The sequence below is a fragment of a genome, unplaced genomic scaffold, assembly GCF_019419815.1.
Source record: "Pyrus x bretschneideri cultivar Hongxiangsu unplaced genomic scaffold, Pyrus_bretschneideri_v1 Contig25, whole genome shotgun sequence".
In the NCBI taxonomy this organism is placed as follows: domain Eukaryota; kingdom Viridiplantae; phylum Streptophyta; class Magnoliopsida; order Rosales; family Rosaceae; genus Pyrus; species Pyrus x bretschneideri.
In genome coordinates this window covers 2,251,873-2,273,145 of record NW_025999557.1, presented here as the reverse complement: position 1 = coordinate 2,273,145, position 21,273 = coordinate 2,251,873, and the positions used below count along the sequence as shown (strand labels likewise).

The 21,273-nt window shown below is 37.9% G+C and overlaps 3 protein-coding genes across 6 annotated transcripts; 1 reads left to right on the top strand and 2 right to left on the bottom strand.

Annotated features, from left to right (window-relative positions):
• Positions 1-4,113: 4,113 nt before the first annotated feature.
• Positions 4,114-7,526, top strand: LOC125478609 (tubby-like F-box protein 7). The gene is made up of 4 exons (XM_048586945.1): positions 4,114-4,532; positions 5,679-5,766; positions 6,434-6,563; positions 6,764-7,526. Exons 1-4 carry the CDS (start codon positions 4,188-4,190, stop codon positions 7,335-7,337), a joined length of 1,137 nt encoding a protein of 378 aa, XP_048442902.1. The 5' UTR covers positions 4,114-4,187; the 3' UTR covers positions 7,338-7,526.
• A 1,039-nt stretch (positions 7,527-8,565) lies between these two features.
• LOC125478605 lies at positions 8,566-12,134 on the bottom strand. 3 transcript variants are annotated; one of them, XM_048586936.1, is made up of 7 exons: positions 11,189-12,134; positions 10,624-11,097; positions 10,413-10,508; positions 9,569-10,171; positions 9,338-9,493; positions 9,018-9,203; positions 8,566-8,931 (listed from the first exon to the last, which is right to left on the bottom strand). In XM_048586936.1, exons 1-7 carry the CDS (start codon positions 12,110-12,112, stop codon positions 8,845-8,847), a joined length of 2,526 nt encoding a protein of 841 aa, XP_048442893.1. In that variant the 5' UTR covers positions 12,113-12,134; the 3' UTR covers positions 8,566-8,844. The 3 variants fall into 3 exon arrangements, with proteins under 3 accessions (XP_048442893.1, XP_048442896.1, XP_048442894.1); XM_048586939.1 differs by having other exon boundaries at positions 9,029-9,203; XM_048586937.1 differs by having other exon boundaries at positions 9,069-9,203.
• Positions 12,135-12,979: 845 nt separating this feature from the next.
• LOC125478607 (polynucleotide 3'-phosphatase ZDP) lies at positions 12,980-19,517 on the bottom strand. 2 transcript variants are annotated; one of them, XM_048586941.1, is made up of 12 exons: positions 19,051-19,517; positions 18,571-18,636; positions 17,269-17,325; positions 17,121-17,180; positions 16,402-16,473; positions 16,036-16,092; positions 15,700-15,776; positions 14,920-15,001; positions 14,674-14,790; positions 14,328-14,452; positions 13,939-14,008; positions 12,980-13,288 (listed from the first exon to the last, which is right to left on the bottom strand). In XM_048586941.1, exons 1-12 carry the CDS (start codon positions 19,426-19,428, stop codon positions 13,241-13,243), a joined length of 1,209 nt encoding a protein of 402 aa, XP_048442898.1. In that variant the 5' UTR covers positions 19,429-19,517; the 3' UTR covers positions 12,980-13,240. The 2 variants fall into 2 exon arrangements, with proteins under 2 accessions (XP_048442898.1, XP_048442899.1); XM_048586942.1 differs by having other exon boundaries at positions 18,577-18,636; positions 19,051-19,516.
• Positions 19,518-21,273: the final 1,756 nt, after the last annotated feature.

Genomic DNA, 21,273 nt, shown 5'->3' with positions numbered 1-21,273 from the left:
CACCGGGATCAAGGTGTGTCAAAAATCAATTCTTATTGATTTTTAGTTTTTAATTTATAAAATGAAAGTCTAATTTCTAACACCTTTTGGCCGAAGTACTGTTGCAAAAATCATGACGACAAGTTTGAGTTTGGATATTAATTTGATGATTCATGAAAAAAAATTTGGCGTTGAATCACCAATGAGATGAAAAAAGAAAGTTTAAACATAAATTTTTTAGAAAGGAGGAACTATTCATGTACTAATTTTCTTAAGAAAGGGGAAGATTGATTGTTCACTAGTTTTTTTTCGTTTTTAATATATATAGACTAAAAATAATTGAAAAGTTCGTATAAAAAAATAATTGAGAAATAATTTGGTGCTGTAGAAAAATAAAAAAGCTCATGTGTCTGTGAAACAATTCAAAAAATAAAAATGAGAGACATTACGAGGATCAAACACGCAATCTTATACATAATAAATGCAGCAGATATAATTGTTACAAAAGAAACATTTTGATAATTAATCAAAATGTTTACTATTTATACTAATATAAAATAAACTCATATAAAAATACCCTAATATTTTTTGTGCCTTGATTTTTTGGGGCCCTAAATGGTCACCCTACTGGCACTGGGTCAGGGCCGACCATGTGGATTACCAATAGGAAATAAACATGTTAATCAACACTTAAATAATAATTCAATCATCAACAATCACATTATTTAGTTTACAAAATTTAATTTAAAATTAGAATCTTTCTAGTATTACCTGATTGAAAATGAAATGAAGATACAAAAGGAAAAGAAAATAAACAAAATACAGGAATGGTTGACAATTTCTCTCAACCGTCAATAGTCATAACCACTTTTAGCCAAACTTCAACATGCTCAACCAGCATGCCTCTCTTCTCAGACGAAGTACATGCCTTTCCACTCTGACAAAGTCCTTCCACATAAACCACCGAAAAAGAAAGACGAAAGTTGCATAACACTGCATGGAGAAAAAACTAATTGCGATTTCTCCTTCGTACGAACACCTAAAGCCTCTGCCCATATGCTTACGAGGGAAAGACATCAACCACAATAGGATCAACAAACACTTTCATAATTACATTATGCATTTGTACTTGATTTTCACGTTTGAATTTACCCATATGCTTACGAGAGAAAGACATCAGCCACAATAAGATCAACAAACACTTTCATAAATACATTATGCATTTGTACTCGATTTTCACGTTTGAATTTGGATAGTTTCGTTACTATCTTATAATAATTCAAAAAATATCTTACATCTATATTTCTTATTGAGAAATTCTCTTTGTCAATCAAAAGATGGTAAAGAAAAATAATTTGGTCTTTTATCCATAATTCTATAAAAACATTAAAAAATAAAAATCTTCCGCATTAAGAGAACTTTCACCGATTGGTGCAAGGCAAAGGCAAGGGCCTAAACTTGCTTTCCACCCCCAAAACTTCCTCCACCGGTCCAAATTGGGAAGAGCAAGTGGTGGGCCAAGCAAGGTCCGCCTAAGGGCTCGAACATTCAAAGCCCCGCTTTGCGCCAATGGACAAAGCTGATGTTAGTTACATTTTGATTTTGATTTTTTATTTTTTTTGTGTGTCAGGCGTTTGAACTGCATGCGTGAACTCAACAAGTTGGCCATCAGCTTCTGCCTTTGTGGGGCCCATTGCATGTATAACATCCCACATCGCTCCAAGGGAGCGGATCATGTAAGCCTTATATGTATATTCTCATCTCTACTTAGCACGAGACTTTTTGGGAGCTCACTGGCTTCGGGTTCCGTAGGAACTCCGAAGTTAAGCAAGTTCGTGTGAGAATAATCTCAGGATGGGTGACCTAATGGGAAGTTCTTGTGTGAGTTCCCAAAAACAAAATCGTGAGGGCGTGGTCGGGGCCCAAAGCGAACAATATCGTGTTACGGTGGAGTCGAGTTGGGGACGGGATGTGACAGCATGAGTCTAACAGAAGCCACCAAATGCTACATGAAGTGGCGTTTATGAGCCATTAGATTTCCAACGGTTAAAAAACTTAAAAAATATTTACCGTTGTGCCACATAACACGTTCCAGTGCGCCGGATTTCAGATGAACAGAAAAGTAATGATTGAGATTATTCTAACAGTATAAAAAAAATTTAAATTAGGATTTTTTGTTTTATTATTCTACAAATACCCAATTATTTACTTCATTCCTCATATACAACTCAATTAATATTTACTTTTATAATAATCTTCCATATTTGTTTTCTACTTTCAAATTCTTTTTTTACCAAAAAAAATAAAAAATTGAGAGAAAACAACTTGGTTGATCAAGGAAGACATTGCTTTGCTTGAGGGTTGGGTGTGTGCCACTCATGACATGATCACGAGAAATGAGATGAGGATGCAACAAATGTGGAATAGGATTTAAGCACAATTTGTCGAGCTAATTCAAGGTACACCCCAAACCGATCAATCTCTATTAAGTAGGTACAAACATTTACATAAAGATTTGAAAGCTTGCCAAAGAGCTCTCACAAAAACAAAAGTAATTTATCGATTGAAGTGATGATAATCTAGTCAATGAGGTGATAACATTTTGTTAGATTTGATTCTCCTCCCCTAGAGATATGTACGCAGTCAGATCTGGATTCAATCACACCCTCCATGGAGATATGTAAGAAATCGGATTTGGATTCAATCACACCCTTCAATCAACCTCATTCTTCCGTCGTTATAGTCCATGGGTAATTTTGATTGGATTTTGTTTCTATCCGCAAATATACGCAAATTTGGTTCCAACAATTATGTTGTTTCATAATTTTTGTTTCAGCAACTATAGGCACAAATGTGATTCAATCTTGAAAACAAGGAATCATTCACGATGCATAAATGTTGAAACATTATGAAGCATACTCTAAAGTACAAAGTTCAGCTTAGTGGTCCACATTGTATTGAACGAGACTCTCTTACACGAATCAACTACTGAAGAATCATCATTGGAGGCACCATAGGAGACCCCAATTGAATTGCTCACACAAACCCAAGACACCTCAAGGCCTATTGGTAAGAAGGTTGCTAAGAAAAGAGTTGCAAGAGGGAATTCTTCAAATAATGGTTACTAAAATTAGTTTTCGAATTGGCTCGCCAATATGCACTGAATATGGAGCAAGACAAGGCTAGAGATGAAGCAAAAATAAGAGATAGGGAGTTAGGCAAGAAGAGAAGGATCAGGTATCATGTGACGCCTTGATGATATATCTTTCGTTCAAGACATTTTTGGGAAATGCAAAAAAATCGCGTCATGCGAAGAAGGTTTTCTGCAGAAGATGAGAAAGTTTCATACGTTCTAAGGGAAGACGGACCTAGTCCCACTAATTTTATCCCATTGGTTGTAGAATACTAAGAATAATATTGTTTCAATATCGTAGTTGGTTATGCTAATATTAGTATTTATCCTTAATTAAGAATAAATTATTGGAATTTTTTTTTGTTGAATAAAAAATATTATCTCCACTAAAGGGTGGAGAGTTAGTTAAGCCTCACAAGTCACAATAAGCTAGCAATAATGTAGTTCAAATTCGCTTTAGATGAGAATGAAACTAAGACATCTCACTTACAAAAAGAAAGAAATAACACTAGACGTAGTACTAAGTGACAATAATTTATTAGAATTAGACAATCATTTTATTTTTAAAATATTTTCGTCTTTCAAGTAATACATTACAATAAAAAAAAAACTATTAAAAAATATTATAAAATCTTATAACGATTTATTATATTTACACAATCACATTCCTAACTAAAATAGAGCTACAACAAAAACGAGACACAAACAAAGTATAAGCTATAAATGGCCTTCACTGGTTACGGTACTCTGCCGATAACGGGTTTCAGCTGTTACGTTGAATAGGACCAGTCAAACGCCAACCACACTTTGACTACACCACTAACCTCACATCCCCGTCACCCAACGCCCCTTTACCTTCACATTCAATCTCCCCACGCGTCCAATCCTTGTTCTCCCATTGGCTTCCAAAATATCACTCGTCACAGCCCCGTCACTCTGTCACAACTCATTTCTCTCATTCATCATCAACCCCTTCCACTCTCGCTCTCTTGTCTCTCTATAAGGAAAAAAACTGCTTCTCTTTACCAGCGAATTCGAGATCGGAACCCTAACCCTATAGCCCCAATCCGAAGCCATGTCTCTGCGGAAAGCCTTTCGCTCCCGGAAATTCTCCAAATCGTTCCGGGAATTGAAGCTCAGCGACGAGGATCAGGCGACTGGGGGCGGCCGCAGAGTCGTCCGCGACTCCGACTGTGCTGACTCATCTTCGTCGCCGTCGTCGTCTTCGTGGTCGGATATGCTCCCGGAGCTGCTCGGCGAGATCATACGGAGAGTGGAGGCCAGCGAGGACAAGTGGCCGCACCGCAAAAACGTCGTCGCTTGTGCCTGTGTCTGCAAGCGGTGGAGGGATATCACCAAGGAGATCGCGCGGTCTCCTTCGTACAGTGGCAAAATTACCTTCCCTTCGTGCCTTAAACAGGTATGCCCTTGGCGATGTAATTTTCGATTTGTTTGTTTAGTTTTTAGGAGAATTTAGGTTAAATGAGTTTGTGTAATTTGGAATTTGAATAGTTTTTAGAAGATCGTTAATGATTGTGTGGAAAGTTGTTTTTTTCCTGGAAGATTTCGCATTCTGCAGTTTCCCAAAAACTAATGGTGAAATTCACTGTTGGAATCTGAAAACTTTGATGGGGATGCCAAGGGGGTTCATCTGTGAACAGAGTGAATTTTGAAAAAAAGTGAGTGACTTTCAAAGAATGTGCATTGAAGGTGTATGCTTTGAAACACACCACATTTGTATCCTTATGCGGGGTTAGCTCAACATTCTTCCCCATTTGCTGCTGTTTTGGTTCCCCCTTTGAGCACGATGTCATGATTGGTTTCAAAAATGAAATTTACTATTGAAGTCTGCAATTATAAGCGTATTTTCTTGGATGATCGCAATTCGCAAGATCAAGGAATATGAAATAGCTTAAAACTTTATTGGATCGCAGGCTTCATCTGTGATCAGAGTGAATTTGCGTAATTCTGAGGAAAAAAGAGCAATATTTGGAGAATGTGCATTGTTAAGAAGTTGCATGCCTTGAAACACCACATTTATATCCTTTTGTGGGTTTAATCAATATTCTCCCCATTTTGCAGCTGATTTGGTTCCTCCTTTGGGGTATGAGTGTATACTTGTTAACCAAGAATTTGGAAGTTCGAAATTTATACATGCTTTTCCCAGAAAATACCCAGACATTTGTATTTCGTATAGTGTTTTGAATCTTGCGTTTTGTCTGAAAAACAATGAATTTTATGAAATTCCCCATACTAAGTTACGTCTCCATTTAGCAGAACTAAAATCTAAACTGTTAATGAAGAAATTATGGATTTTTTGGCAGATTATTTTTATACTCTAATGATAGTCCATACGGAGAAAAAACAGAGTGAAATTGTAAGATTGTTTCTTTTATGCTTCTGGTTATCTTGTTTCCAGTCATGTCTTGAAGCGAGATTGAAGTTTTAATATTAAGTTGCTTCTGGTTTATCATTGACGATATTACCGTGTTCGGTGGTTTAAATTTAGTGTTTTTTAATAAATTGATCTGAAACTGATGATCTTACACTTTTGTCATTCTTGCAGCCAGGACCATGCGATTTTCCCCACCAATGTCTAATAAAACGAAACAAGAAGACCTCAACGTTTTACCTTTATCTTGCACTTACCCCATGTAAGTATGTACATGAGAACAACTTCAGGGTTACTTACTCCTATGTGTCTTCAGAAGCTGTTTTACTTTTACTCTTTCAAATTTTGACCTGTAAGTCGCCAAAGTCAATACTCGAGGGGGGGGGGAATTTCTTGGGTCAACCCTCTTTAAGTTGACTTTAATGTTACGGCAAAAATGGAAGATTTTTCCGGGTGATTGAATTGCTAAGTTGACTTGACTCAGCAGGATCTGGGCAATCTCAGAATTGTCAAACAAAACGTTTAATATCTTGGTCTTACATAGCTTTTGACTTTTTATCAATTTGGTTCGCAGCCTTCCCTAACCTAATTACATGTAAAGAGCAGGTCTAGCTCTAACAAATAGAGAGTTATAGGTTTTAAACTGTTAACCATTTGCTGAAGAAGAAATTTTGAAGGAGCACTTGGTCGATACTGAAAATTACTTTTGTAGAGTAGACTTTTAAGTTTGAAAGGCTTATCTTACTGTGACTCTGGGACTATAGTAACTCTCGTTTCCTACTTAATACTCCTATTGAACACAGTGGAGTTAATCTTTTGTTTTATTTGATACTTTTTATGTGAGTGGCTCTTGACAGCTTGCATGGATGCTTAAAGGTTGAATGTTTTCTCATTCTCCTGTGATATTTTTTTTCCTCTCCCCTTCCCAGCATTCACCGATAAGGGAAAGTTTCTTTTAGCAGCGCGGAGATACAGGCATGGCACTAACACTGAGTATATAATATCACTTGATGCTGATGACATATCCCAAGGAAGTAATGCTTATGTGGGAAAATTAAGGTAAGACATTCTTGGGAAAGGAAGTTTAGTTAGAGGACCATTTTTTGGAATGTCTGTAAGAGGTTTTATACCAAGTTAGGTCGACATGATCTCATTTTTTAGAATTCAGAATCAGCTTGACTGGTTTTTTAGGAGGTTTCATTACATTGAATTAAAATAACAAATTTGAATGTTAACATGGTTTCTTAAAACTTTTTCAGCTCCGATTTTCTGGGCACCAATTTTACAATCTATGACAGTCAGCCACCGCATAGTGGTGCAAAGCCTGCTAGCAGTAGGTCTACTCGTCGTTTTGCAAGCAAGCAAATAAGCCCCCAAGTTCCGGCAGGCAACTTTGAAGTTGGGCAGGTCTCTTACAAGTTCAACCTTCTAAAATCAAGAGGTCCGAGGAGGATGATTTGCCCGCTTATTTGCCCACCATCAGATGAAACTTCCATTGGAAAACCTTTGGACAATTTAAAGTTGAAGAAAACAGCTTCTACAAGTTCTGGTTACACCTTTTTGAGGAACAAAGCTCCAAGATGGCATGATCAGTTGCAGTGCTGGTGTTTGAATTTCCATGGTCGGGTCACAGTGGCATCAGTAAAGAACTTTCAACTGGTTGCAGCTGTGGACCCAAGCCAACCAGGAGGGAAAGGAGACGAAGAAACGGCTCTCCAGTTCGGGAAAGTGGGTGATGATACATTTACCATGGATTATAGACAGCCTTTGTCAGCGTTCCAGGCGTTTGCTATTTGCCTTACCAGCTTTGGCACCAAACTGGCGTGTGAGTAAGATAATTTCTTTTGTATTGTTTTTTTTTTCTTAATGTTTATTTAAAGAGCTGGTGCTGGTGCCTGTGGAGATTTCCATTATGTGCTCCGCTCTAGATAAGAAAATTCAACGTTTCGGTTTCAGTTGGACGATGCTTATTATGTAAATGTTGCTTTTGTATGAGTATGTCATGGGCTTCTGTTGAAATCATCGGTGGTGTTTAATATATGTAATATTAGAAATAATTGCAAAATGTTGTATGGGGTCGGTTTTGCGTTCATGTTGCATCTCAATGGCTTTGAATGAAAGATTTGAAGTTTTCACCTCAAGATATGACACTGAAGGTGAAAATTTCTGGGTTATTGAATACTTCGCCTCGACGATCCCTTAGATCCAATCCAATGGTTGTCCAATTTTCTTTGAATCCGTTGGGTTGGATCTAAGGGCTCTGAGAGGCGGAGTACTGTAGATTTTTTTCGTATATTATGATCCCCTGAAGCTATTGAGCCGAAAACCCTTTGTCACAAACATGGACGATGAAAAGTTTCTGCGAAGGTCTGAGCATCCAATTGAAGCACACTGGGAGTTGTTGCATTGAAATTTGAATAGATTCAAAACTAAATCATATTTGGTTCAGGTTTTGGGTTACTTGGGACTTGGTTTTCAAGTTTCAAGGTCTTGGATTCGAGGTTTGGAGTTTGCAATCTCAGTCTAGGTCGCAAGTTCCAAGTTCATGTCTGAGGCCGCAAGTTCTAGATCTGTAATCTTGGGCCAGGAACTTGAAATTTTCGAAGTTCACTAGGGTTGGTTTGGTATTGTCATGTTTTGAAAAGAAAAAAAAAACTGTTTCTGCTGTGTTGTGAGACTAAACTCATTTTTGTTCCTTCATTTTGTCAGCTTTTTTTTTTTTTTTTTTTTCAAAACTGTGAAAATAAACTGTTTTTAAGTTTTTACCAAACACCTTTTTAAGCTCAACTTTTTTTAATACCCACTTTTTATAAAAGTACCATAATACCAAACCAGTACTAAATGATGCTAATTGGTAATACGTATCACTGAGTAATTTAAAAAACCAACGGTTTGATTTTGCATCAGGGATCTAAAGAATCTATCCACCAGTTAGATTTTGATTAAAATTTGTACTGTTTAGTAAGTACCATTGTAACCGAACTCAAAACTTTCCAATCTCTTATGCAAACGAGAGACGTTATAGCGTGGCAGTGCGACCGTCACAATAAAAGAAAGAAACTCTTTCAAAAGGACAAATGCATATATTCAACTCGTCCGTTGAAGAATGGCCTTGCAAAAGCTTTAGCGAAGTTTACATTTACAATATTACTTAGTACCTGCGTAAAAGTGCCACATACGAAATTCTACCATTGATTCACAAGATCAACTTAAATGATGATCGATACACCGAACCGTCATTGTGACCAAGCTGATCTCTCTTAGGATTGTCCTGCCGGGAAAAGTGATGTCGTTGCACTCGAATATAACTAGGATTGCCAAACACGTACCTCTTTGGAAGTTATGTGAACATTACCACTGTTTCTAAATTTTCCACAAAGACATTCAAATCTTCATTCCGACCATCCACATTTTTGTCAGGTTCAGCCTGAAAATTCAAAATTATAACCAAGTTCTAACACTCAGATGTAACTATGAATGTATGACATACACATTATCACCAATGATAATAACCTCCGACTCGCCTGACTTTGTTGAGGAGTGAACAACTGAGTTCATACTCACCTGCAACCCAGGTACCGTAAATGTTCCATCACCGTGAGCACCATCAGATTCCTCTATTGGAACTGTTTCGCCATTATAACCACTGATAGAGTCCATATTTTCATTTGAAACAACCACATTTTCCAAGGGCACACCCTGCAATTTTAAAATGGGATCCAAGTTACTGAAATGTTATTATGAATTTATGATGTATATACATGTCAGTACGCACAAAATAATAATATGCGATTCACTTGACTTTGTTGGGGAAAGAACAAGTTGAAACTGACCTGCATCTCATGTGTCATTGATGTTCCGTTACTGTGAGCAACATCAGATTCCTCATTTGAAACCATTTCACGATTATAACCACTCATGCAGTCCACATTTTCATTTGATACAACCATGTTATCCTTGTGATCGTCAACATTTTCCTCCACTTCACCCTGCAATGTTCAAATTTATAATACTTATAGAACTGAAGAACCATAGTCAACATATCATACGCACATATTACTTACCGGCAAATTGTTCGACTCTGACAAAGGTTCTCCAAGAGTTTTATCCATGGAGCCAATGGTTGGAGGCCGACCAATATCCCAACCAAGGAGTTTACAAATAACCTGCCCATAAGCCCTATGAGCCGCCTTCTTCTTTGTCTTCAATATTGCATTGCAGTGCTGAAGAAGCGCAACACCACCTTTAAACCTCTTCCACCCTTTCTTCATTAATGCACAACAAACTAAACAGCAAAATTCCCCACCTTCGTAATTTTTCTCATAAAAACTCCTCAACTCACCATCCTCCGTAAATATTCTTGAAAAGAACTTTAGCTCACTTTCCTCACACCCATCTTCATCCATCAAATCACCTTCCTCGTCATCTTCGCTGTTGTCTTCATCACTGTATGAGCCATCTCTCTCAGAAAAGAAATCCAGGCATTCTTTCAAGGCCTTCTGCTGTATCCTCGCTGCAGCAGACCTAGCTTGTTCTTCCACTGGAATAGAGCATGTTGCAGAAGCTGGAGGAGAAGTAAAGGTTGGCCAACCTAACACTGTCGATGAGGAAATGCTGGACTCTTTACATGGCCATTCATTCTTTGACACCATTGTTTGATCAGTTCCCTGCATTTGACAAACGTGAGTAAAAATAAGAACTTTTGGATAACACATGATTTTAACCACGAATGCAGTAGGTACGTATGCCATTAAATTCTTTGAACCAACAAAGCCCTGGGCAGGGTAGCTAAAATCAAATATAAAATTTAAAAAGAAAAAAGGAAAAAGGGAAAAAAAAAAAACCGAAAACTAGTTCATTTGAAAAGTGGATTATCAATTTAGTTCAATTTAAGAGCAATCATCTTACCCAAGTATCCACTGTTTCTTTGTTTGCTTCCATTTCTGATATTTCGTTATCCATGCTTTTTGTGCTTTCATTTGTATTATCACCTTCGAAAGATTTCTGAAAAAACGTATCCCATATCAGAAATCACATTACAAGAAAAAAAATTCACATTTTGTTATGTCCGAAACCCATGAACCAAAAATTACGTTAAACAGCGAAAGACATAACTAACCTGGCAATCCATTACTTCTTTACACACAGCATTGGTTTCAGCTGGCAAAATATCTTCGTCAGCATTTTCAGCTGTCACTATCTCTTCAACAGAATTTTCAATTGCCACATTGTCTTCAACGGCATTTTCTGCTACCACATTGCTTTTCACAGCATTTTCGATTTCCATAGCCTTTTCGGCTGGCAAGTTGTCTTCCATAGCATTTTTAGTCACCAGATTGTCTTCCACAGCGTTTTTGGCTGCCAGATTATCTTCCCTAGCATTTTCAGCTACAACATTGTCTTCCAGAGTGTCTCCAGGTGCTACATCGTCCTCCATAGCGTCTTTGGGTGCCACATTGTCTTCCACAGCATTTTCGGATGCCACATTGTCTTCCAAAGAAATTTCAGCTTCCATAGCATTTTCAAGTGCCACATTGTCTTCAACAGAAACCAAAACTCCCTCAGATGAACCAGCATTCACGTCAGCCTCACCCTGCAACATTCGCAACTCAATCCAATTCCTATACACCAAAACAACCACCACCACAAAGCAATATTAAACAATGAAAAAAAACCCCACTTACTTGTTCCTGGCCCTGTTTCTCCAACGAAAGGCCGAGCCTTTCGCCTTTGAGCACAATCGTCGGCAGCCTGTCAAAATCCCAACCCAAAACCTTACACACCACCTGTGCAAAAGCCCTATGAACCCGCTTCTTCTTCGTGTTGGTAATGGAAATCGAGTGCTGAACAAGCCCAACACAGCTCCTGACCCTCTTCTTCTTTCCCAACACGTCGCACACCAAGCAACAGAACTCCCCATTCTCAAAATTCACCTCATAGTACCTCCTCAGCTCACTCCTCTCCACAAACAAATTCAACAGCACCTTGTACTCCTCTGTTTCACCGTTCTCAACCCAGTAGTCCTTTCCATCTTCACTCTCTTCCGCCTCGGACTCCTCCCCGTCCGACCCAGCATTGCCGGAAAACAACCCCCGGCAAGAGTCCAGGGCGCCGTGCTGCAGTTTCAGTGCAGCGAGCCTTGCTTGTTCTGCAGGGAAAGGGGGTTGGGCCACCGAAGCCGAATTGGGCTTGGCCGGTATTGCAGGCCACTGGGTGGATGAGCCCGGGGTAGAGTCACAGGCGGGGCTAGGGCAGGGCCAAGGAGGGCCGGAATGCGGAGGAAGCGGGTCGGGTTGGGCGGGGTTCTTCTTGGCCGGTCTCTCTCTTTCATGCCTTGAATTTCTGTTTCTCTTCCTCTTAGAGGAGGAGGAGGAGGAGGAGGGGCCTTGATGACCCGATTGGGGAAGGGGGTCGGGTTGCGAGGGGTTTGTAACATTTCTTCTGGGTCTGGGTCTGTTATACGGATTGGGATTGGGATTGGGATTGGGATTGGGTTGGTGGAATCTAGGGTTAGGATTAGAAGAGGAGGAGGAAGGGGGACCTTGGTGCCAGAGAGAGTGGAGGTAGATTACTTCATCTCTGAGTCTCTGCTGGAAGTAGGGATCCATGGCTTTTGCTTTTGCTTTTGCGGCTGATTATTCCTGATTGCTTTTGTTAGCCAATTCCTACCGTGACCAATCCAATTCAATTCATTTCATGCAACTAGGAACTTCCTACCTGCTTCTTCTTCTTGCCGTTGGATCGTACTATTGCATGGGATGTTTGCCACGTTTCACGGAGACATTTTTCCGAAATACGGTCCAGTATACTAACTGTGATAATAGAATTGGTTAGAAACTTGAAAAAGAAAATTTCTAACCAATTATATTATAACGCTTGATATACCGAATCATGTTTTCATCACATTGAAAAATTTCTCTAAGTTGCAAGCTTTGAGTTTTACACTTACCGGACACTCAAATGCTTATACTGTGATTCACCTAAGTAACAACCACAGAAACGGAAATTACCAAATTATCAAAAAGGCCAATTTTTTTAGTAATCCAGATTAACCAGTAGTACGAGAAATGAATGGTCATGATTGAATTGAGAAAATAATATTTTTGCTTGCCAATTTAATGAATATAAAGCAGGACTAAACAATAATCCGGACCACTAAATACCAACTCCAAAAAGACACTCATAAACTAGAAAGGTCACCTTTTTTTCTTGCCCCCCAAACCAGAAAAGCTACTTTCAAACAATATTTTTGCTGCTCTGGTTTATGTGTGCCCCTCAGAAGACAGCCCCATTACAGAAGTACTTGCCTTCCAAACCCAGTTGTCCGAACTACGCAGCAGCAAACACAAAGGGCTGTGCGAGGCCATTATACAGGAGCGGCGTGTTTTGTGTGACAGCCACAAGGTCTAGATGGTCGCACCAAAAAATTTCTCCATGCGCGGATACAAGAATATTGTGTCAATGTGGGAAGAATGTTTAGAAGTGAATTCATCAAATCCTTTCTCCTTCCAAAAGAAAACAGAATATTTGCGACACTACACAGTGGAAAGTAACTTATCCTAATCCTAGAATTTACAAGTAGGGTTTCATCCGGTGCTTAATTCATTGCAACAGAGAGGAGCATAGCAAGAAAAGGAAAAATAAAATCTAATTTTAAGCATCCCCTACAACATTGACAGCCAACGTGAACGCTGAATTTTGCAGTTGGGGGCTGGAGCTGGTGACCGAAAAATTCCTCAAACACCAAAGTATTCCTCTGGGACGTAAAACTTAACACCAACGGCCTGCAAAGACAGAAAAACCATAAGCACCGAACCTCCTTTAGATTTATTTTGAAAGGGAGAGTAATTTCAAACCAGCAAGGATAATGTCCAAGCACTAGAACCATTGCTCGACTAAACTAGATAAACCAAAGAAACCTAGGTGACTGGCAATCATTTACTCATTTGCATGTTCACACGTTCACTAACAATAACAAGAAAGTCATGAAAGGCTTATGTGGACTAAGACTATGAACCGAGATTAAACAATCCTAACTCATGAATTCATGTATAAATCCTTCCAAGAACCGTTTATTATCAAACTTTGTTCACTAATCCTGTTCTGTGTAAGTAATTTTTACTGTTCTTACCAGAGAAAAAGTTATACTATTCTGATAGAGTGGAACCGCGGCACAATTTTGGCGCTTACTATTTACTAACATATATAGAGATGTTATTCAGAAACTGCATGAACTTTACATATTCTTTTTCAGATTGATGTACCCTTTTAGTAGATTGACAGAGGCGGGACTACGACTATGCTCAAAGGATTTAATAAATGGACGAAAGGAAATAGAAAGTCCGTGTACACCAGTAAGTACAACTGTAGCATAGAAAATAATATGCCAGCTTAAATTTCTACATGCATGTGATATAGTATTGTATGTTTGTACCTCCGCAAATTTAATATCAGCATCACTATGATCTTTTTGTCTCCCGGCTGCATCACCAACATAAAAGGATCTGCAATGCAGACAAAAAGAGCTTTTATATGATCACTGATCCTGTTCTTTCGATAATAAATGCCATTGAAACAAACTAAACTAACTGATCATTAAGGATAACGCTAAGGAGACCAAATTTTTAAACCAAATGATGTATCACCAATAGGAAATAAGCACGTTAATCGACACTGAATTAATAATCCAATCATCACCAACCACATTATTTGGTTTAAAAATTTGGTCTCCCTAGCATTACCCGATCATTAAGGTAGCTATTCTAAGTCTTTCATGTGGAGAACAGTGATATAGAAACAAAACAAGAGATAAAAATAGTTTACTGATCCATGTCGATGGAAATGCCAGAGTTGAAGTGTTGTTCCAAAATATGCCACATCCCCGGTTTGGGCTTGCGAAAGGGGTCATCTGCTTTACCGACTTTGCCTAGGCCACAAGCTATGAAAACCTGGACACAGATAACTTCAATACTCCTTGCGTATTTTTCTTGAAAAAAGAAAATAAAACTCATTTCATAGTTTGTCTAGATAATGGTTCTCTCAATAGAGTTTTGGAGGTAAATATTTAAGATGAAATGATGAATATATTAGTTGGATCAGAAATGGCCATTGCACGATTGGATGTTGTGACCACATAAGACATAATGTAGGTTAGTCAGAGAGAATTTACCTGAATTGGGACCTTTACTTGCTCAATAAAATTGTTGAGGCGCCCAATTTTTGAGTCCACAGCTACTTGTCTCTTATTCTTCCAGCGCTCTATGTTGGATTCATTCGTAAAGATTACCTGATGTAGTCAAATTTCCAATCAATGCAAACCCAGACAACTAAACAAATGTGAATGTCAATCAAATACCAAAATTACAACTTTTGCATAAAACTTCATTAGCTTAGAGACTAAAAATAAAACACATACCAGCTTGTAGCCATCTTTGTACAGGCTCTGTAGCTTATCAGGGATTGAAGGATACATAAGAGACCAAGCATCAGGACCTACTCTGAGATCAGACCAGCATGTCAGGCCAAATAAGAGTATAAATGAAACTCACTTATAATGTTTACATTGCTGGAACCATTAAAAAAGATACTTATCAGACTTTCATCACGAACATATTTAGTAATACTATATACTTATAATTCACAAAGCATTTGTTAAATTACCAGAAAATCCCCAAATCCACTTCACAGACTCGGACTCGAATGAATGCATCCAATATATGTCACAGTTTAGCATTATACTTGAATGAACAAAAACATGTACAAGTAGCAACATCCACCACCCTAGCAATCTTGAAAGTTTCTTAGTCCATAACTTATATGACATATTTACACATTTACAATCATCCACAACGGAATGATTAAATCTTGAAATGTGTTCCATTTTACAAGAAATATTTCAACTCTTTTTCTTTAATATTACACCTGATTGACAGAAATGATATATGTTAATTACAAAATTCTGTATTGTGTCACCTAGACATGGATGAGTATAGAAATACATTCTGCTGTCTGCATACATGGATCTACATCATACATTAAGGTGTCGCCAATAATTGAGATGGCTTGTCTGTTGAAAATGCTTTGTGCATCATTCATTATTGGTCAATACCTTGTTCAAAAATAAAATAGTTTCATACACATTTCAATAACATATATTCTACCCAAGATAATGCCTGAAACATCAGATTGGCTTTACCTCTTTACATTAGTGTTGGCTAGACATCCATCAAAATCAAAAGCAGCAATTTTACTTGAATCATGTAGACCTTCATCCTGTATTAATAAACACACACAACAAAATGTGAAGAGGATTGAACTACCTCTGCCCAGAATTATCATGTGATGTTTTGTAGATCTAACGTATAATTTATAACTGCATGCGTGCCATAGAAAAGCAAAAGGGAAATCCAGTAAAGGGAAATCCAGCAAATACTTTGTTCATTAAGCTAATAAATATATAGATAAACACACTCATGTAAGAATTAATAAGCATTTCAAAATCACTTTTACAAACAAGGATAATATCGCTTACCCGTTCAAGAAATATGATTGTTTGAAATGCCTTCCATTTAGGTGAAAGAGTTGCATCCTGAACCAGTAAACATTTCCAACGAAAGAAAACAAAGGTAAAGGGTACATTTATCCAAGCACAAAAAGGATTTCCTAAATGCCAGAGTTTGCAAATGCAAATTTAAAGGACAATCAAAATATATTGAGGCCAAGCCCTTGGGTTTAGCCCTGGTGGTAAGGGAGGGAGGGTGGTGCAATATATTAGGATTAAAAAAATTCCAAGGTTCAGTTCCCTCCAATGTACCCACCAAAAGAAAATACCTAGGCCTAAATAAATATGTGGAAGGATTAGTCCTGGTGAAAAAGAAACAGAGTACATGAATCAGACCTTGTACTTGTCTTTCACTTCAGAAACTGAAAAGGATATTTCCAGCTTAGCCTGTCCATCAAATTTAGAGGACTGCAAAGAGAAACAAATAATAATTAAGTAAGCTATGTCAAGAGGAGAAACAACATCTAGCTTAAGTTGCTTAATTTCTTATTTAAAAAAGTTCATCACAACAAAGCAGCAATCATATGTCCAATTATTGTACCTATCTGTTGATCCAGGAAAACAGCAGGAAAACTACGAGTAACATGTATTCAGTCCATGCGATACTTGTAAACTAATTAAAGGAAAAATGAGGATCAAAATTCACATGTACAATGTTTGCAACCGCACTAATCTACTTGGGAACAAAAAGGGATAGACATCGAGAACCTCAAGGAACAAGGAAGAGCAATCTGGAAACAAATGGAAAGAAACAGTGTAGGACAACAGTTTCGAACCAACCAGAAAACCCAATCGAAGAATACAAAAACTGAATAAAAAGCTTGAATAGGGCAGTAGTACATAGGCAAAACCAATCTACGGCGTTATGCAATTCCTTGACATTTTACGATGGAATATTTAAGGAAGCATGATTGCCATAAGGGATGTTCAACAAAAGTAGTGCGATTGCAAACTATACAGAAGTATCTCAGAGCCCACCTAGCATCATGTAAAAGAAATCCAAGAGCTATACAAATAAAGATATGTTTACCCACTCCAAAAGAGCATCTGCATACCTTTGCTTTCTTCGGACTGCTTTCCTCTATTTCATTTTCATTTTCATCAACTTCACGAACCTATGTAAGCAAAACATAACAAATCACCATATGAACTTCCCTTTGCAAATCAAAGCTAATTAGGAAGACAAAAACATAGCATGTTTACCCTTTTTCCTTGAGAGCTTTGCCTTCCTTCAATCGCATATTTACTTTCATTGGTATCCTGAAAGATTCAATTTTATTTTCAAAAAAGAAAAGAAAAACGGTTTTGTAAATAAGACATTATGATCTGTCAGATTCACCAAGAAAATGAAAAACCAAAATCAAACAAAGAGACTAAAGAGTTCATTTCAGCAAGAATTGTGCCCACTTAAAAGGTTGGAATTCATCTGACAAGTTCCCTTTAATATACAATAATAACAAATGTAATGCATTTGAGTAAGAGAAAATATTTGTCTTTTCTGTATAGTTTTTGAGTTAATTGCTAGGCTAGAATATGTGTGCCATAATGCCATTTAATTTAGGGCATTATTTTTTGGTTTTGGTTCTTCTTTGCAGGTTAGGTACGTAATTGATCCTTGTGGTTCACTCTAATTTTCCTTTTAAGTACTGTGGTTTCAAGTTTGTTAATATAATCATTGGGATCTACTTATGATACTAATCTTAGTTCCGTGAATTGGTATAACTTTCCACATGGTGTGCAGGGGCCCCATAGTCTTTTATTGTTCAATCTCACTTGACAATTGAAATAACACCAATTTCACTCCAAGTAAACCCAGCAACTTGGGTTGCAATACCCTTTTCCCCAAGAAATTGTGTTCTAAGGCTTAAGCAGCATTCTTCCAACTTATTAAGTGAGTTTAGACATGGAAAGGATATAATGCCACTGCACATGATGGGCATTGGACACAAAGTTATACTAATTCACGAAAATTGAGCATTTGACCAAAATTGTTAACAGAAGTAAATCACAAAGGTAAAGTTAACAAAATTGAACAAAAAGTGACAAATATGATAAATCACAGGGACCATTTGAAACTTTTGCCTTTTCATATATGTGATGCTCGATAACCTTAGGTACCTAGGCTGTTCTATCTCTTGTTCTCCACCAATCGTTTACTTTATGCAAACTCAGTTTTAGCCTCAATGGTGCAGGAAACCCAAATAACATCAAGAAATAATCTTGAATCACATTATTGTTGCACAAAAGTGTTCACAATTTTGCAACAGTTTGTTCCCCTACTGAGAGAATCCTGGTCGGGCTTCAGTCCTTACATCTATTGATGATTCCATAGACTGATATAAATCATTCAAATGAACCCAAAATCAGCAGAAACTGTGTGCATATTGATTTTCCGAACTTATTGAATGTTTTACTTGTTACAAAGGCCAATGTCTTACGTACATTAATATTAGTCTCTCTTTTCCCCAAATTCACAATCGAAAGCGCGAAATGACAAAAATCAACCTGTACCTCCTCTTGAGATTCATGTGACGCACCCACTAACTTCTTCAAAGCCTCCTGATCACTGCTCTGAAAACATAACAAAGTGAGAGAAACAATCAAATCGAGTAGAAACCCATTTCTGCTAAACCAATTTGCACTCTTCCACTCCGAGTTCATGTTTGCTTGCAGAGAAAATTCCGAAAAAGAAAAGGAAAATGAAGTTCAAAAATTTGATTCACGTTTATAAAAACAAATTTCAATGCTTTGCACTTTTAAACTCAGCTTCGAATTCAAAAAAACAAAAAAAAAAAAAACACTTAGGGTTGAAAGTAATTTGGCTACATTCATCATTTTCGAAGGTTTTTAATTGAAGATCAGACAAAGCCTTACTTCAAAATATTCATCCTCTCAATTTCATTTTTCCTTAAAAAAACAGAAGCTTTAATTAATTAATTCCCATTAACCAAACAAAGAAAATCCCAAACTGCAAATCGATCAAACCTTCAAGGACTGAAACCCTTTAATCTTCTCAACCGAAGCAACCAAGTCGGACCCAAAATTGAAGCAATCCAAATGGTGCCATTTGGTCACATCGAAACCTTTAGGGTCTCTGCTGACCAACCCCAGCCGCAGAGCCTGGGCGGCGATCGGTTCCGAGCACTTTTTGCACGATGACCTCTTCGACTTCGCGTACTCCGCCGCTAATTTGGTCGAAGAAGAAGCCGACATTGGTAGTGTGTGGAGGCCGACACAAGCGAAACGTTTCGGGGTGTGGAAATTGACGAAACGTGTAGGAGAGGGTTTCGGGGAATTAGGGTTTTTGGGGAGGAAGGGAATCAGGCGGGTGAAGATAGAGTTGCAGGTGGGTATGGTTAGCATTGGAAGTTGGGTAACTGGGGTTTTAGGGATTTCCCGCCATCATTAACTGCATGCAAGAGCAAGAGAAAAGCAATAGATTCCAAAGAAAAATAATTTTGTCCCGTTATATTTCCCATTCCGATGTGACGTTCTATTAATTTATATTTTTTTTTTGTTAAATAAATCGCGTAGTCAACCGTTATATGTTGACATGATTCTAAGAAGGAAAAGAATTATCTCTACATCTCTTTCTCATAATTCATCAAGTTCGAAGATTTGAGATATTGAAATTTGATCCAATAATTGAAATAATTATAACTTTAAAGTTGGTCCCTATTTGTAACTGTTTGATCAATTTTCAATGGTCTAGATCCTCAAACTTTATAGATTAAGTTGTAAAAAAATCGCTTCTTTCGATGTTTTGACATTCTACCAATTTCTACGTTTTTGTTAAATTAATCAAGTGGTCAACCATTATATGTTGACCTAATTGTAAGAGATCATCTTCTGAACTCCCTGACGCCGTATTCATATTGGGAGTAGGTCCAATAGATTAACCAAACAGACTACTTAACAAAATGTTTAAATGATCGAATCTAAAAATATTGGGGGATTCAAAAAAGTTTGTGTGGAAGGTGATTCTAAACTTGTTATTGATGCAATCAAAGGTTTCTGAGTGACTCCTTGGCAATTGAGGAACTTTATTGAAGATATCAGGTGGTTGGAGTCTCCGTTTGGTACCATTTCATAGATAGAGTCATATCTACAAAGAGGCAAATTCTTGGCGGATCTCTAGCACGAGTTTTATTTTTAATAATTTCCATGTTTGGTGTAGGACTCTGTCGTCTGTGGTAAGAAATGTCTTTCTATTCGACTATATTGGAACTGGTTGTGATTGTAGTCAATCAATTTAATGTTTTATTTTCTTATAAAAATGTGAGTAAATTTACCAAAACGTTTCTCATAAGTGACACTTCAAAACTATAGGACAGAGAACGCAAAAATGGCAAAAACCCATAACCTTATTGTGAAGAGAAAGAGTCCCATAGGTGACAGTCCAAGAGTAGAAGACTAGAACTTATATAGGTCTTCTACTTCCACCACAGCAGCACTCGGAAAAAGTGCCAAAACAAAGTGGAGCAAAAACTGATCCAAAAGTGACAGAATATAAGCTCTCATGGCAAAACTTTTTCTTGCAATTAACTGTTTCAAATTCAAACAACCAATTTTACTTGCATCAAATTTCATTGAGGTCAATTCAGTAAGATACATACTCTCTGCAATGTACTGAATTCGTTGATAGTCATCCGAACAAGAGGCAAATGCTTCATCAAGTCTTTCCCCAAAAATCGCCATCCACAATTCCGTGCCTAGTCAAAACTATCTCTTTCACAAGATTTTTGTAAGTGAAGGGTCGAACCGCTGCTCGCAAAAACAGCTGCGGAGGAATCTTACTACTCTTGATTCTTTTCCTCCATGGACCATACCCAGCAATCTTCTATTCTTCAGCTGTCACATCCCGGTCCGGAGCGGATCACTTTTTTGGACCCGCTCCACCACCGTAGCACGATATTTTCCGCTTTGGGCTTACCATTCTCTCACGGTTTTGTTTTTGGGAACTCACGAGCAACTTCCCAGTAGGTCACCCATCATAGGAATGCTCTAACCCCCTTCTCGCTTAACTTAGGAGTTCCTACGGAACCCGAAGCCCCAAAAAGTCTCGTGCTAGGTAGGGATGAGAATATACATTTAAGGATCACTCCCCTGGACGATGTGGGATGTCACAATCCACCCCTCTTAGGGGCCCGACGTCCTCGTCGGCACACACGTGACCAGGGTCAAATGTCACATCCCTGCTCGGGACAG

What these genes read in the sequence shown, in the direction of transcription:
- LOC125478605 (XM_048586936.1), bottom strand. Translation starts at nt 12,112, where the DNA reads ATGGATCCCTACTTCCAGCAGAGACTCAGAGATGAAGTAATCTACCTC. An exon ending in AAGAAACAGTGGATACTTGG is followed by an intron (nt 10,172 to 10,412) that starts GTAAGATGATTG and finishes TGTCAAATGCAG; the next exon opens with GGAACTGATCAAACAATGGT. An exon ending in CAGAGTCGAACAATTTGCCG is followed by an intron (nt 9,494 to 9,568) that starts GTAAGTAATATG and finishes TGAACATTGCAG; the next exon opens with GGTGAAGTGGAGGAAAATGT.
- LOC125478609 (XM_048586945.1), top strand. Translation starts at nt 4,188, where the DNA reads ATGTCTCTGCGGAAAGCCTTTCGCTCCCGGAAATTCTCCAAATCGTTC. An exon ending in TCCCTTCGTGCCTTAAACAG is followed by an intron (nt 4,533 to 5,678) that starts GTATGCCCTTGG and finishes TCATTCTTGCAG; the next exon opens with CCAGGACCATGCGATTTTCC. An exon ending in GCTTATGTGGGAAAATTAAG is followed by an intron (nt 6,564 to 6,763) that starts GTAAGACATTCT and finishes AAACTTTTTCAG; the next exon opens with CTCCGATTTTCTGGGCACCA.
- LOC125478607 (XM_048586941.1), bottom strand. Translation starts at nt 19,428, where the DNA reads ATGCTAACCATACCCACCTGCAACTCTATCTTCACCCGCCTGATTCCC. An exon ending in AAGTGAAAGACAAGTACAAG is followed by an intron (nt 16,093 to 16,401) that starts GTCTGATTCATG and finishes TTACTGGTTCAG; the next exon opens with GATGCAACTCTTTCACCTAA. An exon ending in AAGTAAAGGTCCCAATTCAG is followed by an intron (nt 14,453 to 14,673) that starts GTAAATTCTCTC and finishes ATCTGTGTCCAG; the next exon opens with GTTTTCATAGCTTGTGGCCT.